A 19,128-nucleotide genomic window follows, 5' to 3' on the forward strand; every position below is an offset into this window, starting at 1 on the left:
CTAAAATTAAACAATTTGCATTACAATTTAAATGAGGGCAAAAGAGCCATGAAATGCTCGATTATTGGACACCAAGATAAACGCATACTGGAAAAAAAAAAGAGTTTATTTTATTTTGAACGACTATCAAAGACAAGAACATTAATACGAGTTCACGTTTAATTCAAAGCAATAGAGCAGGGAATATTTGGTGGCGTTGTGTCGCCGGCTATTTCTGAGCTTTTCGGCAAGATCGCGCTGAACAATCCGACACCAGAACGACGATGGGGGAAGGGATCGCTGACAGAATCGCGGTGAAAAGATCTCCTTAATGGCGATGGAATGGGGTTCTGAAGGGGAAGCTATGGTTTCTCTCATAAAGGGAGACCACATATTACACGAGGAAAAGATTGGATTCGAGAGGAGAAAGGCGGGGAAAAGATCCCACGAACCAGGTTGATGTTAGATCAGTTCATCATTCAGTTCGTGTCTCCGACTCATTTCTGGCACACTATCGATTCACGCCAGCTCTAATGGCAGCGCCAGTGCTTCATGGGTTTGATTTCCTGTTCAGGGACATCGAAGATGCCTGGATTCCTCTCCTTCCTTCTCCGGCTTCAGTGCAGCCCTACAAGAATCCAATTAGAAGATCGTCTCCCTTTCTTCCCCGGAGATCATTATGAATTCTCGACCGGGAGAGGTATGTCTTCGATTTCCCCCAAGGATCTCTGCCTATTGCATTCGTTGTCTGTTACTTCATATTCTGCCGAAGAAACTCGAAAAATTCATATTTTTTTAATAGAATAAACAATCGTTTATATATATAAAATATTTTTGCTTGTGTTCTCATAGTTGCGCGTTTGGAGTCAATGGAGATAACAAGGTGAGACTCTCTTCCTTGAAAAGTGAGATCTTCCCCAATGATCTAGTGTATTTTAATCGGAATGCTTCTTTTAATTAAGCATATACGTCTCTATGGTTTGGGTAGGTTAACACGCACCAGGCTGGCCGATGCTGTGCCAAGCCATCGATTGCTTAGTCACTTATCGTTTCCAAAGCTCCCAAATGTCCTTTGCCGTCGTTGTTAAGAAGAAAACAAGCCAAGGACATAAGACATCAATCTGTTCCAGCTGTTGTATTGGTGGTTTCCTTAAGAACCTATGATTCCTTTTTTCTTGAAAGTCAATTCTCATTTTGCTATTCTAGTTCAGTATACGTTTCAAGAATGTTAAGGATTTGCTGGAATTCTATGTAGGTTCCTCTGAGTGGTTTTCTTTTCTTTCCTTTATTTGTGGAAATCTCTTAAGTGGTTTATCTCTTTTTTTCCTCTTCAGAAATGCTGGTGGTTCACATTTGGAAGTTTTATGCCATTAGCCTTTGAAATGATCGCAACAAATTATAAATTGTGCATTCTTCAGTGTTCATTAATTACAAGAATGCTAAGCTCGCTTGAATTCTAGGTAGGTTTCTTATGAGAGCTTTGCTATTCATTCCTTGGTTTTATTAAGGTTTTCTTCATCAATCTTTATCCATTTTTTAGACAAAAGAGAACTATGTATTCTTTCATCCTCTTCAGAAATTATGGTGCTTTCCAAGTGTCATGCCATTAGCCTCTGGAGATAATTGCAACAGCTCAAAAACTAATGCAAATTGCATGAATGAAACTATCAAAGTAGAGTAACAGAGAACACAATGGAAATGCCTTTTTAAGAAATGGTCATCTTGAAATAATTGTGCATTATAGGTATCTATTTTGTTGTCTATTAGAAGTAATCAAATAATGCTTATTAAGTTATTTGATTGTTTAGAGCAACTCATAGGAACTAAATTGTTTTATTTTTATTTTTATGATGAGCCAAAATAAAAATAAAAACCATAGAATAAATAGATTGAGGATCCTCAATTTTTTCACATTTTATGAGCAGATGATTTTAAATTTTTAAGAAAATTTTAAATGTGGAATGCTGCTAACACTAATTTTTTGCATCTCCCTGGATTTAGGTAAGCTTCTGATCAATTTTGTTTAATGATTCAATATGAAATTTAGTTTTTGGCTATGATGATTATAAGTGGTAGATGTCATTAACTGTTTCTCTAATTTTGCAATGTGTTCTTGACATATAAATTTGAATTTGGTGACAACCAAACACTTACTTTTCCTCGTCAGGCACTAACTTATTAATTATGCATTATTTTTAAAAAAATGATAGGAGATCGTATTTTTTAGCCTTGATGAGCTTTCTCTTTTTGTTTATAACTCCCTTTCCATACATTTAGTGGATGAAGAAAACAATCATTTGATATTCCTTATCCTCGGTTTACTAAACAACTACTCTTTGTTTTTTTTTTTTCCTTCTTTTTCTAGTGCAGGATTATAAAACTTATTGATGTGCTTCTTGCCATCTTTTATCATGTTCTTTTACTAATCAACAAACAGTTCTGCAGAGACTCAGGCCATGATCTTCAAGTCACTTCCATTGATTTTCTTTGTGCTATGCTTCCATTCCTTTACCACTGCTGACTTGAATTCTGATGAGGAAGCACTCCTGACCTTTGCTGCTTCAGTATCTCATATCAAAAGGCTAAATTGGAGTCATCAGAAATCAATATGCTCATCTTGGATTGGAGTCCGATGCACCACTGATAACACCCGTGTAAGGACCCTCAAGCTTCCAGGATTTGGGCTTAATGGCTCTATCCGTGCTGATACACTTGGGAAGCTTGATGCCCTTGAAGTCTTAAGTCTCAGATTTAATTACCTCATTGATCTCCCTCCAGATGTCTCAACCATTCTTTCTCTCCGTTCTTTGTTCCTTCAACATAATAATTTGCCTGGAATCATGCCTTCTCTTTCTTCGCGCCTTAACATTCTTGATCTCTCTTATAATTCATTGAAAGGAGCAATTCCGCAGGTATTTGAAAATCTTACCCAAATTAGATCATTGTTTCTCCAGAACAACTCTCTCTCTGGACCTATCCCCGATCTTCAACTTCCCAATCTTAAACATCTGAATCTGAGTTACAACAACCTCAGTGGTGCAATACCATTATCACTTCAAGGGTTCCCGAAGGAGTCATTCTTGGGCAACCCTTTCCTCTGCGGTACTCCTCTACCCCAGTGCCCAGAAACTCCAGGACACAAAAGGAGTATCTGGAAAACAGAGGGGGTCACTATTGCAATTGCTTCTGGTGTTTCAATAATTCTGATTCTACTAGTAATTTTAATCTTGGTATGCTTTTTCAAGAGGAAGCATAGGCAACAAAGTAGCAGGGAGCCAGGACAAAGTGGAACGATTGAGAAACCTGAAGGGAACAGTAGTGCTGAAGAACCAGAGAGGAGAGGGTTGGTTTTCTTTGATAAATCTTCCCATAATTTTGACTTGGAAGATCTGTTAAGAGCTTCTGCTGAAAGTATTGGCAAAGGAAGTCATGGCACTACATACAAAGCTTTTCTAGAGGATGGTACCACTGTTGTAGTGAAGAGATTGAAGGACGTAGTCATTAGAAAACGAGAGTTTGAACAACATATGGAAATGATTGGAAGGATCAGACTGCACCCCAATATAGTACCTCTTCTAGCTTATTATTACTCCAATGATGATAAACTTCTAATATATGATTATGTTCCTTCTGGCAGTTTCTCCTCCCTCTTGCATGGTATGTCCATCTCTTCTACTTTGTTTTTCTTAAAGAGGCAAAGAAAAACTATTATACATTGTTGAAATCCCTGATATTCATTTATTTCAATATAATATGAAAAGAACAAATGCATGAAATTGCGAATATACTTGATAGAACAACGAAGTTATTCAAACTATGCTCTCTGACCAGACTGTGTCAGATATTTTGAGTATCCTGCAATTTATGATTTAGAGGTGCATGCCAATTGGTTTTACTGAATGCTTAGCCATATAGATGAAGATGTTTGAAAGGAACCTGTTTTATATTTGAAGCAGAACTCTATCATTAAACAACCATATACAATCTTTTAGTTCCTCTAGAAAAATTATTGACTATTGGATTTTCAATGTTTCAAAAGGCTCCACCCTTCTATATGCTGTTTCAAACATTGGGTTCTTGCTTTCCTAGACACATTAACATCATAAATTTGCTAAAAAGGCATTAATTTATAAATTAATTTCAGATGCAAGTAAAATTAAACTGTCATTTAGGCTGGTAATGGCTAATTAATCTGGATGCAATCCACTCAAATGGATAAAAATGTGATCTTAAGGACATGCTACCATACATATTACATTAGACTGGTTTATTGACTTATCCAAACAACATAAGGAAGCAAATGGAATAGCTAAATTAGTAATCTAGAGTTAAAATGCACTCAAAATTCAAACTACATACATCAAGATGCCTGTTATTACGGATTACTTTCTTGTCGACAATAAGTGTGAATTCTTTGATAGGCAATGAGCTTTGAGCAGAAGAAAACGACTCTGCTATTGGATTCTTTATATCATTGTATCATGTAGTTGTTTAAAGTGAAGCATACATTCCTTGGATTGAAATGAGCAGGGAGCAAGGTTGCTGGATGTACTCATACGAGCTGGGAATCCAGAGTCAAGGTGGCTCTCGGAGCAGCTCGAGGCATAGCTCATATCCACATCGAAAGTGGTGGAAACCTTGTCCATGGAAACATTAAGTCCAGTAATATCCTCCTAACCCCGGAACTCGATGCTCGTGTCTGTGATTATGGCCTTGCGCCACTGTTTGGCTCTGCAACTGCATTGACTCCATCCAGGATTGTGGTCGGTTATTCTTCGCCTGAAGTGATCGAGACAAGGCAATATACATACAAATCTGATGTCTACAGCTTTGGAGTCTTGCTTCTCGAGATGCTCACGGGCAGGGCTCCACTGCGATCTCCAGGGCATGATGATTTAGCGGACCTGCCAAGATGGGTGCAGTTTGTGGTCCGGGAAGAGTGGACTACTGAGGTCTTTGATGCAGAGTTGATGTTGAACCGAAAGGTGGAAGAGGAGATGGTTCGGATGCTTCAGATTGCAATGTCATGTATTGCAACTACTCCAGATCAGAGACCTACAATGGAGGAGGTGATGAGAATGATAGAGGGCATTCGACGTTCGGACTCAGGACAGACCGTCCTTGGAGAAGAGCAAGCATGAGCAGGTCTCGGTCCTGCAAGCAGGGAAAGAAAGCATGGCATACGTTGGCTTTGATGTAGTTATTTTGCAAAGGATTTTACGTGTGTTAATTAAATTGACACTCTTACGGCAAAGATGATGTTTTCAATGGAGTTCCATATTTGTAAGAGATTCGTTGACCTTCACTTGTTTTCGATTAATTTTTATACCCTAAGGGTTGATTCGTTGACCTTTACTTCGATTTTATCGAGATTCAAACCTCAGACTTCATTGTAGCATCTGATATTGCACCATCCCGGAAGGCTATCTTGGAGTTATTATGTTATGGTAAGAAGTAAAATTAGCTCGTTAAATAATGATGGTTCAAATCTCACATATGATAAATGTAATTATATCCGGAGAATGTAAAAAATTTATGATGTTGAGTCGTTTACCTGGCTCAATTAAAATTATTATTTACGAAAATGGGTTTAACATTGTGAAATTTATCATAAAAAATTTATAATCGTTACTATAATAGTTTTATGATAAATTTGATCAGGGTAATTTTGATAAGTTTTATTTATTTATTTTTACATGTTATAGACATCCTTTATTTTGAAATAAATTATCTTCCTTTTTAATATGTTTTTCCTCATGTTATTACTTCAAGATTTGTCTTTCATTTTTTTAAAAAAATGATGTCAATGTGCTCATTGAATGACACCATGGAGTTGAAAATTTAATTCTAAATGTATTTTCCAATTAATTTAAATTTAAAGCAACTTACTTTTTGCTAAAAAGGGTAAAGGGGCACGTGGTGAAAAAACCTAATGCCTTGACATTTGTGTATTTTCTAAGCTCCGGGATTGAACGAATAAGTGTTAAATTATCCCTCAAATATTTATAGTTGAGACTTAAATATTTATAGTTTGATTTTTATTTATGATATATTTATACAAATTTTACCTTTTAATATGACTTTTAATTATAGGATACTGAATTTCTAGATCTTGTCATAAGTAAAAATTTAAATGGGACCGAATGAATCATCCCAAATTCTACATTATCTTGGTGACATAAAGACGAATATGCTCGTCCCTAATGCCCCCATCAATTCATTCCAGGGTCAATACAGAGGAGGTAAATCAAGAGTGATTATTAGTCTTTGAAATAGTGACTATCACATAAGGGAGGTATTTATCTCGATTTTATCGAGATTCAAACCTCAGACCTTATTGATGATAATATTTTATGTGCTAGCCATTAGATCCATTCAAAGAGATCAAATTCTATATTATCTTGTTCGATGCTTGTGTATGCCAGTTGCCATTTATTTTGCATTATTTTAAAGAAAAATAAGTGTCAATTAATTCTTCTAACTACCAAAATAGCCTCAATTAAGTGGAAAAAAAAGAGTCCTCTGTCTTTACCATTCGAATCTCTTCTTTCCCAACTTGTCTCGACCTCATTTTACGTCTTTATACCGGAAATAAACTTGGTAAGCAATCGCCGACCCCGTGGAACTCGATCATTTTTCTTCCTTTTCCTGCAAACTGTGAAGTCCTCACCATGTTTTTTCTCCTCCCTCTTCAACCTGACTCGTCGGGGAGGTACATTTTCTTTGATTCCTTGTCTCTGTTTCTCGGCATTTTCCCTCTCCTTAAGGAGGTTCAGGCATCAATTTTTGTCATTGCGGGTCGGAGACAAGAGTTTCGTTGATTGCTTTCTAATAGTAGAAGAGGTTTTTTATGTTTCTGGATATAATATGTGTAATTTTTGTTGTTATAGATGGAAAAAAAATGATTTTGATTGTTTATCTGAAGAGGCTTTTGTGTATGCGTTTTTTATGTGGAAGAGAGGATTTTGTAAAGATTGTTTTTGGATGTTTGATTGAAGAAGTAATTATATCACAAAATACTAAACATATGCAACAATGGAAGTCGAGTGGACACATTGTTTTCATTTTTCTAATGAATATTCACTTTATTTTACAGGAAATAAGGTGATCATATCATTGTATAGTATCAATTGGAATGGGAAATTGCTTCAAAAGGGTCAGTGATTTGCTCTTTTTTTATGCTTTCATCTTGTACTATTTCCAATGTATTCCATGAGTTTCTTTTTGTAATGAAAAAAGTTGCAAGCCTCTTTTATTTTTATTGTTGCAATTTTAATATCCTTTGGTCAGTAGTTTTTTTTTTTTTTTTTTGTAAACTTATAAATTTTATTGCTGAAAACTCCACACAATTAGAAATTGTGATTGCTTTTATTTTTGAAGATGATTCATGAGCTAGGCTTTGTGAGCCCCCTCAACTTAGAGATTTCTAAAAGTTTACTGTAGCTTTAGGTGAGAATGTTAATTTTGATTTATATAAATTTTAGTTATTTTTCTTAGTACTTAAAAGGATTAATTTTTCTTTTCCTATCAATTATCAAATAAAAAAATATTAGAATTGTTCATTTGATTGCCAGGTAGAATAGTGCAACTCATAATTAATAAATTTATTGTACAGGGTGCAGATGCTCATGATTCTGAATTATTATATGGAGAAAAGGTTCATAAGATATACGATGAAGACCAATTAAACAAAAAGATTTTAGAATCTAAAATAAATGGCAAAAAGGTAAGTTTGATGAATTATAGTCAAATATGTTTACAATACCTGAATCCATGGTTCACCTTTGTGGAACTAAAGTAAAATCAAACTAATTGTTATAGTTGATGTCTTCTAACTCCTAAAAATCTAAATGTCTCACATGCTAGAGGATGCCCAAAATATAATTAACTATAGAGTTAGAGATCCTCCACTTTCATTATGTCCTTTCATTCCAAAGGGCTGGCTTAATTTTAAAATGTTAGTTGGCACACTCCCTTCCACACACTGTGATGTTATTTAGCTGAACCTAAGTGAACTAAACCTTATTGGATCCCATTCAAGTATCCCAATGGACATCTGGTTCGACAATTCAAACTTAAAATGTACTATAAATGGTGAGTAGCTAATAATAATATGTTGGGAAAATAATATTTGTCGGACATTTTTAGGACTTAGCTGAATTTAAAATTATACAGAATTTAAATTCAACTTATAATAGAGATGACCTAAACGGATAATCTCATATTGTCGGCAGGGGCTTATTTCTGCTACGTATAAAAGAGCGATAGATCTGTATTACCGAGCGGACAGATCGGCCAAGTAGCAGAGTAGCACGATCAGGCGTAGCGGATCAGAGAGGGGCCGATTGGGCAGTAAGGTCGAACGGCAGAAAGGCCGACCGAGCGGATAGAGAGAAGTCGACCGGGCAAAGTAGTCAGGCCTAGCAACAAGCCAGTTGGGCGAATAGACAGGCATGTCGAGTAAGCCGATGCCGGTTGGGCAAAGTAGACAGGCCGAGTGAAGCAAACAAGTTGGTTGGGCGAAGCAGACAGGCCGAGCTGTCAGAGAGGTTGGTCGGCGGACAGTGATCGACTGGGTGAGCCGATAGGCCGAGGAGCAACGAGACTGGTCGGGCGAAGATTCCGAAGGGGGAAAAGGACCGAGGCAACGCCGACCGTTTCACTCGTCTGTTACACAACAGCAAAAGGTTGGTTGTTCCACTTGGGCAAATTTTATGCCGACCGGTCCGACATTCAACGCGCGTAGGTTGTGCCTATACACGAGTCAACATAATTCAATGCAATCCGGACCTTGGATTTGCACCCCCTTAAGCATCCACGCGTAAAAGAGAGCCTCTCCCCATGCATTTGTTCACATCCTCTATACATGTGAATTAATATAAATCAACCAATATGTCATGAAACTCCCAACGTGAGACTAAAATCTCATTCACAATAGAACTTCTATCCTCTTCCACCTCTTCTTCATTCACACATATTCAACATAATAATCAAAATCAATGAAAAATATACTGCATCCTTTATTAAGACAAAATAACTGAATGCTGCCTAAATAGAAACATTAACTTTTTCTCATGTGGGTCAAATAATCTAGTCTCAGTTGCCTGATCAATTCACAATTCAAAAGGATTTTTAGGAATTACCTTAGAAGGAACCTAGTAAAGATGTATACAACTGTTTTTGGAACTTCATACAGTGAAAATATATTAATCATGCTCCTCATCCTGTCCATTAAGATGCAAAGCAACATCATTAAGCCGTGGCTCTTCAGACATTGGACATTGAGGCACAAATATCAAATGTGAAAAATGTCTTTAACAACACCTTTGATTATTAACTTTAATTTTCTATTAATAAAATGTAAGAGCATGTATTGCTGTTGAGGGGTGATAGATGGTGACCAGATATTGACATTCTTCAAACAAACACAAGCTTAAATTTAACATTGGCAACAAGTGCACATGCCTGATGATTAGAGTGTCAAAATTGCAGTAAAAATAAAATATATAAAAAACACATACTAACAATTATTTAACGAGGTTCAGATCTCCACTTCTACTCAATGACTTCGGATCCTCGGTTTAGCCATTGAGCTACCCAGTTCCAAAAGAAAATCAACCTAAACTGGCCTGTTATTCGTGTAAAAAAACTTGACCACTTGCCCAATTGGTCTAACCCATCCATCGTTACATATGTCATCGTGGAAGGGGAGCCTTGGTGCAACGGTTATTGTTTTGTGATAAAAACTTACAAGTTCGAATCCTAAAAATAACCTGAAACTGAAATCAAATTTCTATATCTCCTGTCAGCGTCTACACATTAAATAATTCTGATACTTTCTATATGTATCGTCAGGTCCTTGTGAATTTTAGTGCATCTTGGTGCGCCCCTTGTAGAACCATGGCCCCTTTTTATGCTGATCTATCTGCAAGGCACCATTCGCTTATTTTTCTCGCAATAGATGCCAATGATCAGCTTTCAGTGAGTACTTCCCTTTCTGTCTGTCTCTTGATATATGTCATTGAGCTTTTAGTCTTCCATTTTTCATGTTTGTGAATTGAAATGAATTGCTTTAGTGATTGTGGCTGTGTTATTTGGGAACTCTTTGGAGGAATGCCCTAAACTGTGTTCTACGCATGGTAGGATCTTTGTTCAGCATGGGGAGTCGAAGCAACTCCGACGATCTTTTTCCTGGAGAATGGGCAAAGGGTGCAGAAGCATGTTGGCTTAGACAAGGAGGAGCTCGAGGAGAAATTAGTCAAGTTTGTAAATTAATATTTTGTACCAATTGAAATGTCTTGTAAATTAATAATTAATTACTTGTTTTTTGTTTCATTAATTCGTGTAGCAAATGATATATTTCTAGCATGCTATAGGTATGATTTTTATTTTTGATAATTCAGGGACTATTTTTATAAACTTGACCTTCACTTGCTGAATTTGTCTCAGTTTTGTTGGCTGGGGGATTTGATTTTCAACTCTTTCTTAATTTATTATGTGGTAGACAATGACTAAGATGTGTCTTGAATAGGTGTAATCGAGTCGAGTCGAGTCGAGCTGAACTCTTGAATGTTTGAGTTTGACTCGTTTATAATCGAGCCAAGGTCAAATTTTATTTAACGAATATATTCATGACTCACGAGCTTATTCAAATTTTTATCAAACTTAAACGGGCTTAATAATTATAAATTATAAATTTAAATATTTATTAAAAATTAAATTATATATTATAATATTTTCATTAAAATTTATAATTTTATTCTAATAAATAAATTTAATATATTTATCTATATATATATTTTATAAGTAAATTATAAAATTTATAAATTTAATATCAAAATTATTATTTTTTATTTAAAAATTAATTTATGAGTTTAAAGAATATGTTCATGAATTAACTGATTAAATATTGTGAAATTTAAACTTAGTTTAATTTATTTATTTTAACGAGTTTACTTCCTAGTCTTGAGTGCGTGCAATAAAATTCAGTTTTCAAATGCGTTGAATGGTGAGCTATGTCGGCCAGTTGACCGATGATATCTGTACGTATTCGGTCAACGAAAGAACACATCGCTGTTAATTAATTTTGACCGATAGTTGGAAAAGTCAACTGTTTTGATCTATCAGTTGACCAATTCTGCAGGTGTGCATATATCTGAACAAATGGGTGGATGAAACAAGGTGAGAATCTAGATAGATTTACGCGTTTCCTTCCAGAGAAAGTGAAATAGGAGAGTGAAATTATTCTAATTTAATTAAAACTATTATCAGTAGAATAAGTCGATTAAAATTCTTTCAAAATTATATTTAAATGCATTTATTCTACAATACTAAATGGAGTTGTCAAAGTTCAAACCACGTTCTCTCTAAATTTCTAAACCATCAGAAAATAAAATTCTTTTTTTTTTGCCCCTCAAAATTATGATATATTGGAAACTACAAATATGTTCTTGGTCGATCGAGTACTGGTCAGTATATGTAGTTTCTGTCTATTTGTTTACTAGAGAAATGTTCTCCTGCGGTGTAATTCTTGTAGTTTGGTGTGGTAAAATGATTTGGCATTCTACGTCAAAGCCACAGTGCTGCCGATTCTTTTCTGATCGGTCTACAGACCGATCAGGAGGTTCCCTGATCGGTCCAGAGACCGATCAGGAGGTTCCCTGATCGGACTGGTGACCGATCAGGAAGCATGTCCGCAGCGGTCCGCATGACTTTGTCCGCAGCGTCCGGTCGCGACCGGATTCTGGACGGATCGCGACTGGATTCCGACCGGATCGCGGCCAGAATCGGCAGCGCTGTGTCTGCTAGCGTTGCGGCAGATTTTGGCCACGAAACGGCCGGATTCCGGCCGCCATCTGGCCGGAATCCGGCCGCGATCCGGCCGACGATGGTCGGGCGTCCAGTGGAAGGTCGGCAGTCGGTGGTTTGGCGAGGTCGGCGAAGAAAACGAGAAGAGAGATGATACCGCGTTTTTTTTTTTTTTTGGCTTTGACGTGAAATGTCAAATCATCTCTACCGCACCAAACCATAAAAATTGCACCGCAGGATAACATTCATATATATCAATTATTTAGACAGAAAACCAACTGCAATTTTGTTTGCCATTCATCGCTTCGCTTGTGCGTATTAAATGAAAACAGTGCTTGAGGGGGCCAATTTGAAGAGGTTCTTGTTGGAAAAAAGGCTATGCTCTGTTTTCGATTGAACAAAATTTAATTCGCCACCTATCCGAGTCGGGTCGAGTCAGAGTCGAAAACAACATATTCTTTTCTAATCCTATCCGATATATATAATAAATAATAGATAATAATATCTAGGACTATATATGAATCAAGCTTTTGTGAACAAATTTAGTGTTCGACTTGATAAGAATTTGTTTATATTCATTTAATATATATAAGATTAATTAAACAAATAAGCTTGAACAACTTGTTAAGCTAAATAAACAAATTTGAACACATATGTGTTCAGCACGTTAATGTTCGTGAACAACGTTCATGAACCATATTAATTAATAAAACTCTTTTCAATATGCTAAATAAAAAATAAAATAAATAAATTTAAATTATTAAGCTCAATAACTAATCAAACAATTAAAAGTTTCAAAGAATCAAACAAGTTTGAATTGAGAGCTTGATAACATCTGAAGAACCAAGCTCGAACTAAGCTCAAGTCAGGCTCAAACCAAGTTTAAATTGAGAGCTTGATAACATCTAAACGAACCAAACTCAAGTCAAGCTTCAAACAAGCTCAAGCTCATAAAAAATAAGTCAAACCAAACTTGAACACTCATTTCAAAAGCTTGGTTCATTTTAAGCTCGGTTCGGCTTGACTTATTTACCTTATCAAATAAGCTTGAATACTCCAAAACTCGACTCGGCTCGGCTTGTTTATAGCCCTAATAATATTTGATTCTTTATGAACATGTGTATAAAGATTAAAACATCCATATCAATTTCCTTATCATTATATTTAAAATTTAGGATAAATATCTCACTTTATTAAATTTAAATAATCATTTTTCATTACACAATATATTAACTATCTTAACATTTCTATCATCCTTAATTTTTTTATTATTTTTTTTCTCTTTCTTCTATTTTTTTTTTATTATTATTATATTTATTATTATTATATTTATGAAATGAATGGAAGAAGAGAGATGGAAAAGAATAAGTAGGAGAGATATTAAAAAAAAAATATTTTATTTTTATGGTATTCATCAAATCTAAATATAGGAAATGAATAAAATAGCTAATGCAAAAGTTTTTTAATTACTCTATTAAAAATTTAGGATAAAATCTCTAGATAGGGTAGTTGATGTACTAGTTTCTCTATCCAAAATGCATAAGTTAGGATAAAAAAGTTACTTTATTAAATTTAAATATCCACCTTTCAATACACCATATGTCCCTATTTCTTGTCCCCTCAGATGGGTCTAGCGGTTAGAGCATGAGATGTTACCACCATGAGGTCTGGGGTTTGAATCTCGGCAAAGCGTAGGTAAATGTCTTCCTTATGTGCTAGTCACTATTCCAAAGGCTAGTAGCTGCCCGTGATTTACCTCCTCCGTGTTGGCCCTGGGACGGATTGGCGGAGGCACTAGGGGCGAGCGTATTCGCCTTTTTTACCATCATATTTTCCTATTTCTTTTCTCGCCTTTATAATATTTAGAAAATGAAATTTATTTTTTTAATTTAAAGAAGTATTATTTATAAATGTATGATTTAGATGATAGATAAAGATAATTAATATAAAGACTTTTTAATTATTCTATTTAAAATTTAGAATAAAATTTTTAAATAAGATATATAAAAATTAAATATTCAATCGGTATACAAATAGGTACGAGGAATCGAGGATGAATACAGGTAGGTGGAGTTTAATTGTCAACGCTGGTAGAAGAACAAGTTTCCCGTAGTTTTTTTTTTTTTATTGTTTTTCAGAGAAGAAGCGGTAGAGACTGCAAATCTTCTCCAAAGTCTTCCCCTCTCTCTCTCATTGTGCAAAAAGGTGGGTCACGTCGCCCAGCGACCCCCTAGGTCTGGCCCCACAGAGATCCTAGGAGGAGGTAAATCAGCGGTGAATGCTGGCCCGGGTAAAGCGTGGTGTCTCCGGAATTTAACACAGCCGGCCCAGATTATTCATCCAGTGCGCGTCCGTGGACCTTTGACCCTACGACTCATTGTGCAAGGATGTCACGCCTTAACCGGTTGATCCGCCCGCGGGGGCTTCCCCCCTCTCTCTCTCTCTCTCTCTCTCTCTCTCTCTCTCTCTCTCTCTCTCTCTCTCTCTCTCTCTCAAAGAGGGGTGAGAGAGACACCTATCAACAATTCAACCTCCTGCCGTAGCCAACTTGCCGTGAGCAAATAGCAGTCTCCGTCCCACAGAGGTAATTTTTTCTCTTTTCATTTTGCAATCAAAGATCTTTCTCTCGTTCTCTGTTCGCGTAAATCCTTGTTGTTTTTTTGAAAAACCTTTTTTGTTCCAGTCGCAATAGTTTGGATCTCAATCCATTTTTCATGTTGATTCAGACAGAGGATTTTGAGTATTCCCACAAAATTCAGGCCAAAATTTCCGTCAGATTGCTGTTTTCCTACTTTTTAGTCATAGTTTCTAAAAGATATCGATATTCATTTCAGAGGATGGCCTGAGGTCTGTTCATCTCGAAGGAACCACCACCATCGCGCGCGTTGCTGAAAAACCATGGCCAGGCTCGTCAGATGCCCCAAATGCCAGAAGCTTCTCGTGGAGTATCCCAACGTCTCTGTCTACCAGTGCGGTGGCTGTGGCATCGCCCTCTGCAGTAAGTCTCATCGATCGTGTCATCGAACTCTTTATGTATTACAAGAAAGAATTCAGTTTAACAGTGCCTACAATTCTTGTGGTGCAGCGAAGGATCATCAGGTCGCTTCAACAGAAGCGAATTTGATCGCTGAACCTTCTCAAATCAACCAACCTGAGAGTCATTCAGACCGTGGTTTCTCAAATTCTGAGTCAATCTCAGGCCCCCTGACCTCCTCCAACAAAGAGCAGCAAGTTGACTCTGTGGAAGTTGCCGGCAGGGTTGAGGATGAATCTGTCAAGCTAACCGGAAGCTCCCTCGTATACTACGATGGCAACGTCTCTTCCTCAGATGAGGCACGAAGTGTACGGACGTTAGGGAAATCTCGAAGGACTGTGAGGGTTGCTTCGAACACTGATCTGAAGCTGCATTCTGGTTCTGTTCGGTCTACTTCAACTTTGCCTGATCGTGCGTCGTCATCTAAAGGCTCGTCTTTTGACTCCGACGAGTTCCATTCTGCGGCAGAGTTACTGGCATTGCCCAAAGGCTCATTCAGCGGCGAGATGAATGAGAAAGTGGCGATCTTGAGGGAGATTGACCGAGTGAGAGAGCAACTCGTTAGGATTTGTGTTCCTAGTGAAGGGAAACAAGGGCAGGCCTCAAGGGGCACCATCCACAGATGGCAAAGGAAGCAAATGCACCACTGTCGACCTGTCTCAGGGGCTGCTCCTTTTGTCATCTGTGCCCACTGCAACAAGTTGCTCCAACTTCCGGCGGAGGATTTCCTCGCGCCGAGGAGAAGATCGTGCAAGTTAAAGTGCACCGGCTGCGATGCGGTTCTTGATCTTGCATTTCCCGCGAAAGTTCAGAGTTTTACGGAGGTAGATCTTTTGCATGAAGACGATGAGAATGACAGAGGATATGCGAAGATGGAATCGACTGGGAAAAGAGGAAGTAGCTCTGCGTATCATGGAGATTTCAGACCTGGAATTCCTCGCCCTCCAGTGATGGATGAACAAGTATAAAGTTGAAGAAGTGTGAAAAACTTTTCATACAGCTGATGGCAAAGTAAATGGATTATTTGATTATTTGAGTTGATTATCAATTGCATTTGCCTCTTCTTCTTCATCATTAATTCTTTTCGCCTATATGAAAATTTAAAGATTTTACTTGTGATCTCTTTTTCAAATTGGTCGTCAATTCTACTAACAAAAATATAGATATGTTACATTAACAGCTTCCCTAGTATCGGCATCATAGATATGAAGAAAGGTATATACAGGTACACCGGCGCCAAATCAATTCTACTGACAAAAACATGTTATTGCTATACCCTATTCTACTGACAAGAACATGCTATTGCTATTCAGGTACACAGGCACCATGAAGTGGGTGTGGTGTTTTTGTCTGTCAAACCTACAAGTTTGATGTAGAAATCATGCTCATTCAATTCAGGTCATATCGTTCCAATCAAAGTGGTCGTCTTTTTCGATGGCCTAATTGAGAAATATGTTTTAGTCGGTGAGTAGGATTTTTGTCCTCTATTTCAGGATTCAGTCTAACTCAGTGAATAGGTTCTATGTCTTGTCTAGGTCTTGGCTTAAGTCTAGGTCGTTGGTGTAATCATCTTCGGATAAGCTTGACTTATTTAATTAAGCTTGAGTTGGCTTAAATTTCGATATTTGATAATATGTGAAAGAGAAGTAAGTCAAGGGAGAACCGGATACTTGTCGAAAATTCTAACTAGAGGTTAGTTAACGAAAAGTTCTATCGGGGCTAGGTAGTGGAAGTCCTAGATGGCTAGACAGTGAAGACCTAGTTGGGAATTAGGCAGTGGAAGTCCTAATAGGGTTAGACATTGGAGTCCTACTTGGATGGAAGTTAGGTAACAAAAAATTCTAACTGGAGGTTAAACAACGGGAAGTTCGAGCGAGGCTAGGTAGTAAAAACCTAGTTGACAACTAGGAAGTGGCGGTCCTTGCGGGGTTAGACAATGAAAACCTACTTGAGAACTAGGACGATAGAAGACCTAGTTGGGGAACTAGACAATGGAAGTCCTAGTGGGGTTAGACAGTAAAGACCTAGTTGGGAATTAGACAATGTAAGTCCTAGTGGGGTTAAGCAATGGAAGTCTTACTTGGAAGTTATGCAATGAAAAGTTCTAACTGGATATTAGGCAATGAGAAGTCCTAGCGAGGGTAAGCAGTGAAAGCTAGTTGGCAACTAGGAAGTGGTGGTCCTAGCAGGGCTAGACAATGAAAACCTACTTGAGAACTAGATGATGGGAGACCTAGTTGGGGAATTTGACAATAGAAGTCCTAGCGGAGTTAGGTAGTGAAGACCTAGTTGAGAATTAGGTAATATAAGTACTAGCGGGGCAAGGAAAAAGTCCAAGTGAGTCAAAGGTTGATTGAATAGTTGGTGATTGAAAGTCCAATGAGAGTAGGTATGAGATGAAAAGTTCAAGTGTATCAAAGGTTGACTGAATACTTAGTGAAAAATCCCTAGCAGGTCAAGAGTGATCAGATGCTAGACAATGGGAAGTCCCAACAAGTCATGAATGACTTTAGAGTTGGGTAAAGAAACTTTAAACTCAAGTTTAGAGTTTAGGGTTGAGCAATCGATTAGCCCAAGTTGCCTAATCGATTGAGAGGTTTTTGCGAAGCATAATAAGACTCTGAATCGATTGGCTAATTGATTAAGCCTTATGCTAATTGATTAGGACAATCAATTACGGATATTTTTACATGAGAATAGAAGCGCTTGGAATCGATTGGGGCTATCTATTGATGCTTCACCAATCGATTAGGGTATTTATTGAAGCATGTTTGCAAGAGCATAGTAAATGCTGAAATCGATTGGAAAATTAATTGAGAGATTCTCGCAAGAATAGAAAGCTTTTGAATTGATTGGGACAATTGATTAAAAGTTATCGAATCGATTAGTATGACTCACTACTCGATTAGATGGGTGAAAAAAATCATTCTGCAAGTTTTGAACGATTAAGCTAATATGATAATCGATTAGGGATAAGTCAATCGATTAGGAGACGTCAATGCAACCATAGAAATGAGGTTTTCACGAAAATTTAAAGCAGACTTAGTTTCGACTAGTTCTTGGGTGTTTGAAGAAAAAGTATTATTATATTTTTCCTATTATTATATTTTCCATCACCAAGAGGCAATGCAAAGAGAAGAAAAAAAAGGTAAACAAAGCAAGATATATGTTATAAAGCCATTTTCGATTTCCATTATAACCGAGTTTGTGTTTCTTGGTTATTTTCTCGTGCTTGAGCTTGTACGAGACTTCTTCACCTCCGAGAAGGAGGTTTTTATAGTGCATCTGTGAGAGTAAAGAGTGAATCCTTAGATTAGTCATTTCAAAAAGGTGAGTATCAAGTAAAACGAAAATATTAGCATTGCTTTAAGTCTTCTACTACAAATTAAATTCAAAGAAGTGATCAAAACTATTCATCCTTTCTAGCTCTCTATATGTCCTAACATGGGTTAGGTTTGAGTTTTCATTAGGTGATCATCTTTGTTAAGAAGAGAATGGTAAATCCATGTAAAGGATGCCTAGGCAATCTTAGCTTGGAGCTACTTGTGATGTTTGGTTACTAGTATCATCTTCCATAAACTTACACCTACAATCTTATTTATCATAATGGCGATGTGAAGATTAAATAAATAATTATTAATATAAATTTAAGATGCATAATAATTTAAAAATAATAATTAAAAAGTAAAAAATCAACAATTATAAAGCAAGTAGACATAGATTAATCAAGAAATAAGAAATAATGTCGAAACATGTGGGTACTCATAAAAAAATGAGAAAATAACTTAGGAAATTAAATGATGAAAAATAAGCAGAAGAATAAAATCTATGAAAAAAAATAGTCCACAAAATTCATTGAATGTATTGGAATAAAGTTATCCTACACGTTGCCATGCGATTGAACATATTGTGGCCACTCCTCTCTTATTTAAGAGCAAGGATCCTTGGCCCTTTTTTTTAACCAAGAGATGTTAAAACTTGATAAGTTAAAAAGATTCATAAGAAAATAACAATTAATATTTAAGGGTGTAAGAAACAAAATCTAGGGATAAATAGATAAGAGCCATTTTATAATTATAGAGGTTTGGGATGCCAATCTCAAATCAAGAAGGATGTCTCTTCTTATCATAAAATTTCATATAGTCATAAAACTAACCCTAGGTCTAAGGGTCAAGTTAAGATTACAAAGAAGGTCATCTCTAAAGTTAAGCTTGAAAAGACCAACGTGACTAAGACTTTTAAGAAGCCTAAGAAAGCCACTAAGAAGGTCAAAAGGGAAGTTCTCCCTAGAGTTGACATAGAGAAGT

The 19,128-nt window shown here is 36.7% G+C and overlaps 2 protein-coding genes across 3 annotated transcripts; both read left to right on the plus strand.

The window, feature by feature from the left end:
• The first annotated feature begins 78 nt into the window (after window positions 1–78).
• On the plus strand, window positions 79–5,261 carry LOC121974328 (probable inactive receptor kinase At5g58300). The gene is made up of 5 exons (XM_042525336.1): window positions 79–434; window positions 554–679; window positions 832–862; window positions 968–3,636; window positions 4,510–5,261. The coding sequence occupies exons 4-5, from the start codon at window positions 2,436–2,438 to the stop codon at window positions 5,118–5,120; spliced, it is 1,812 nt and encodes a 603-aa protein (XP_042381270.1). The 5' UTR covers window positions 79–434; window positions 554–679; window positions 832–862; window positions 968–2,435; the 3' UTR covers window positions 5,121–5,261.
• Window positions 5,262–14,276: 9,015 nt separating this feature from the next.
• LOC121977283 lies at window positions 14,277–15,895 on the plus strand. Of its 2 annotated transcripts, XM_042529871.1 has the most exons (3): window positions 14,277–14,371; window positions 14,622–14,785; window positions 14,873–15,895. In XM_042529871.1, exons 2-3 carry the CDS (start codon window positions 14,686–14,688, stop codon window positions 15,787–15,789), a joined length of 1,017 nt encoding a protein of 338 aa, XP_042385805.1. In that variant the 5' UTR covers window positions 14,277–14,371; window positions 14,622–14,685; the 3' UTR covers window positions 15,790–15,895. The 2 variants fall into 2 exon arrangements, with proteins under 2 accessions (XP_042385805.1, XP_042385804.1); XM_042529870.1 differs by lacking the exon at window positions 14,277–14,371 and having other exon boundaries at window positions 14,384–14,785.
• Window positions 15,896–19,128: the final 3,233 nt, after the last annotated feature.

This window comes from Zingiber officinale, chromosome 4B (assembly GCF_018446385.1).
Source record: "Zingiber officinale cultivar Zhangliang chromosome 4B, Zo_v1.1, whole genome shotgun sequence".
Classification (NCBI taxonomy): domain Eukaryota; kingdom Viridiplantae; phylum Streptophyta; class Magnoliopsida; order Zingiberales; family Zingiberaceae; genus Zingiber; species Zingiber officinale.

What these genes read in the sequence shown, in the direction of transcription:
- LOC121974328 (XM_042525336.1), top strand. Translation starts at nt 2,436, where the DNA reads ATGATCTTCAAGTCACTTCCATTGATTTTCTTTGTGCTATGCTTCCAT. An exon ending in TTTCTCCTCCCTCTTGCATG is followed by an intron (nt 3,637 to 4,509) that starts GTATGTCCATCT and finishes TGAAATGAGCAG; the next exon opens with GGAGCAAGGTTGCTGGATGT.
- LOC121977283 (XM_042529871.1), top strand. Translation starts at nt 14,686, where the DNA reads ATGGCCAGGCTCGTCAGATGCCCCAAATGCCAGAAGCTTCTCGTGGAG. An exon ending in CTGTGGCATCGCCCTCTGCA is followed by an intron (nt 14,786 to 14,872) that starts GTAAGTCTCATC and finishes CTTGTGGTGCAG; the next exon opens with CGAAGGATCATCAGGTCGCT.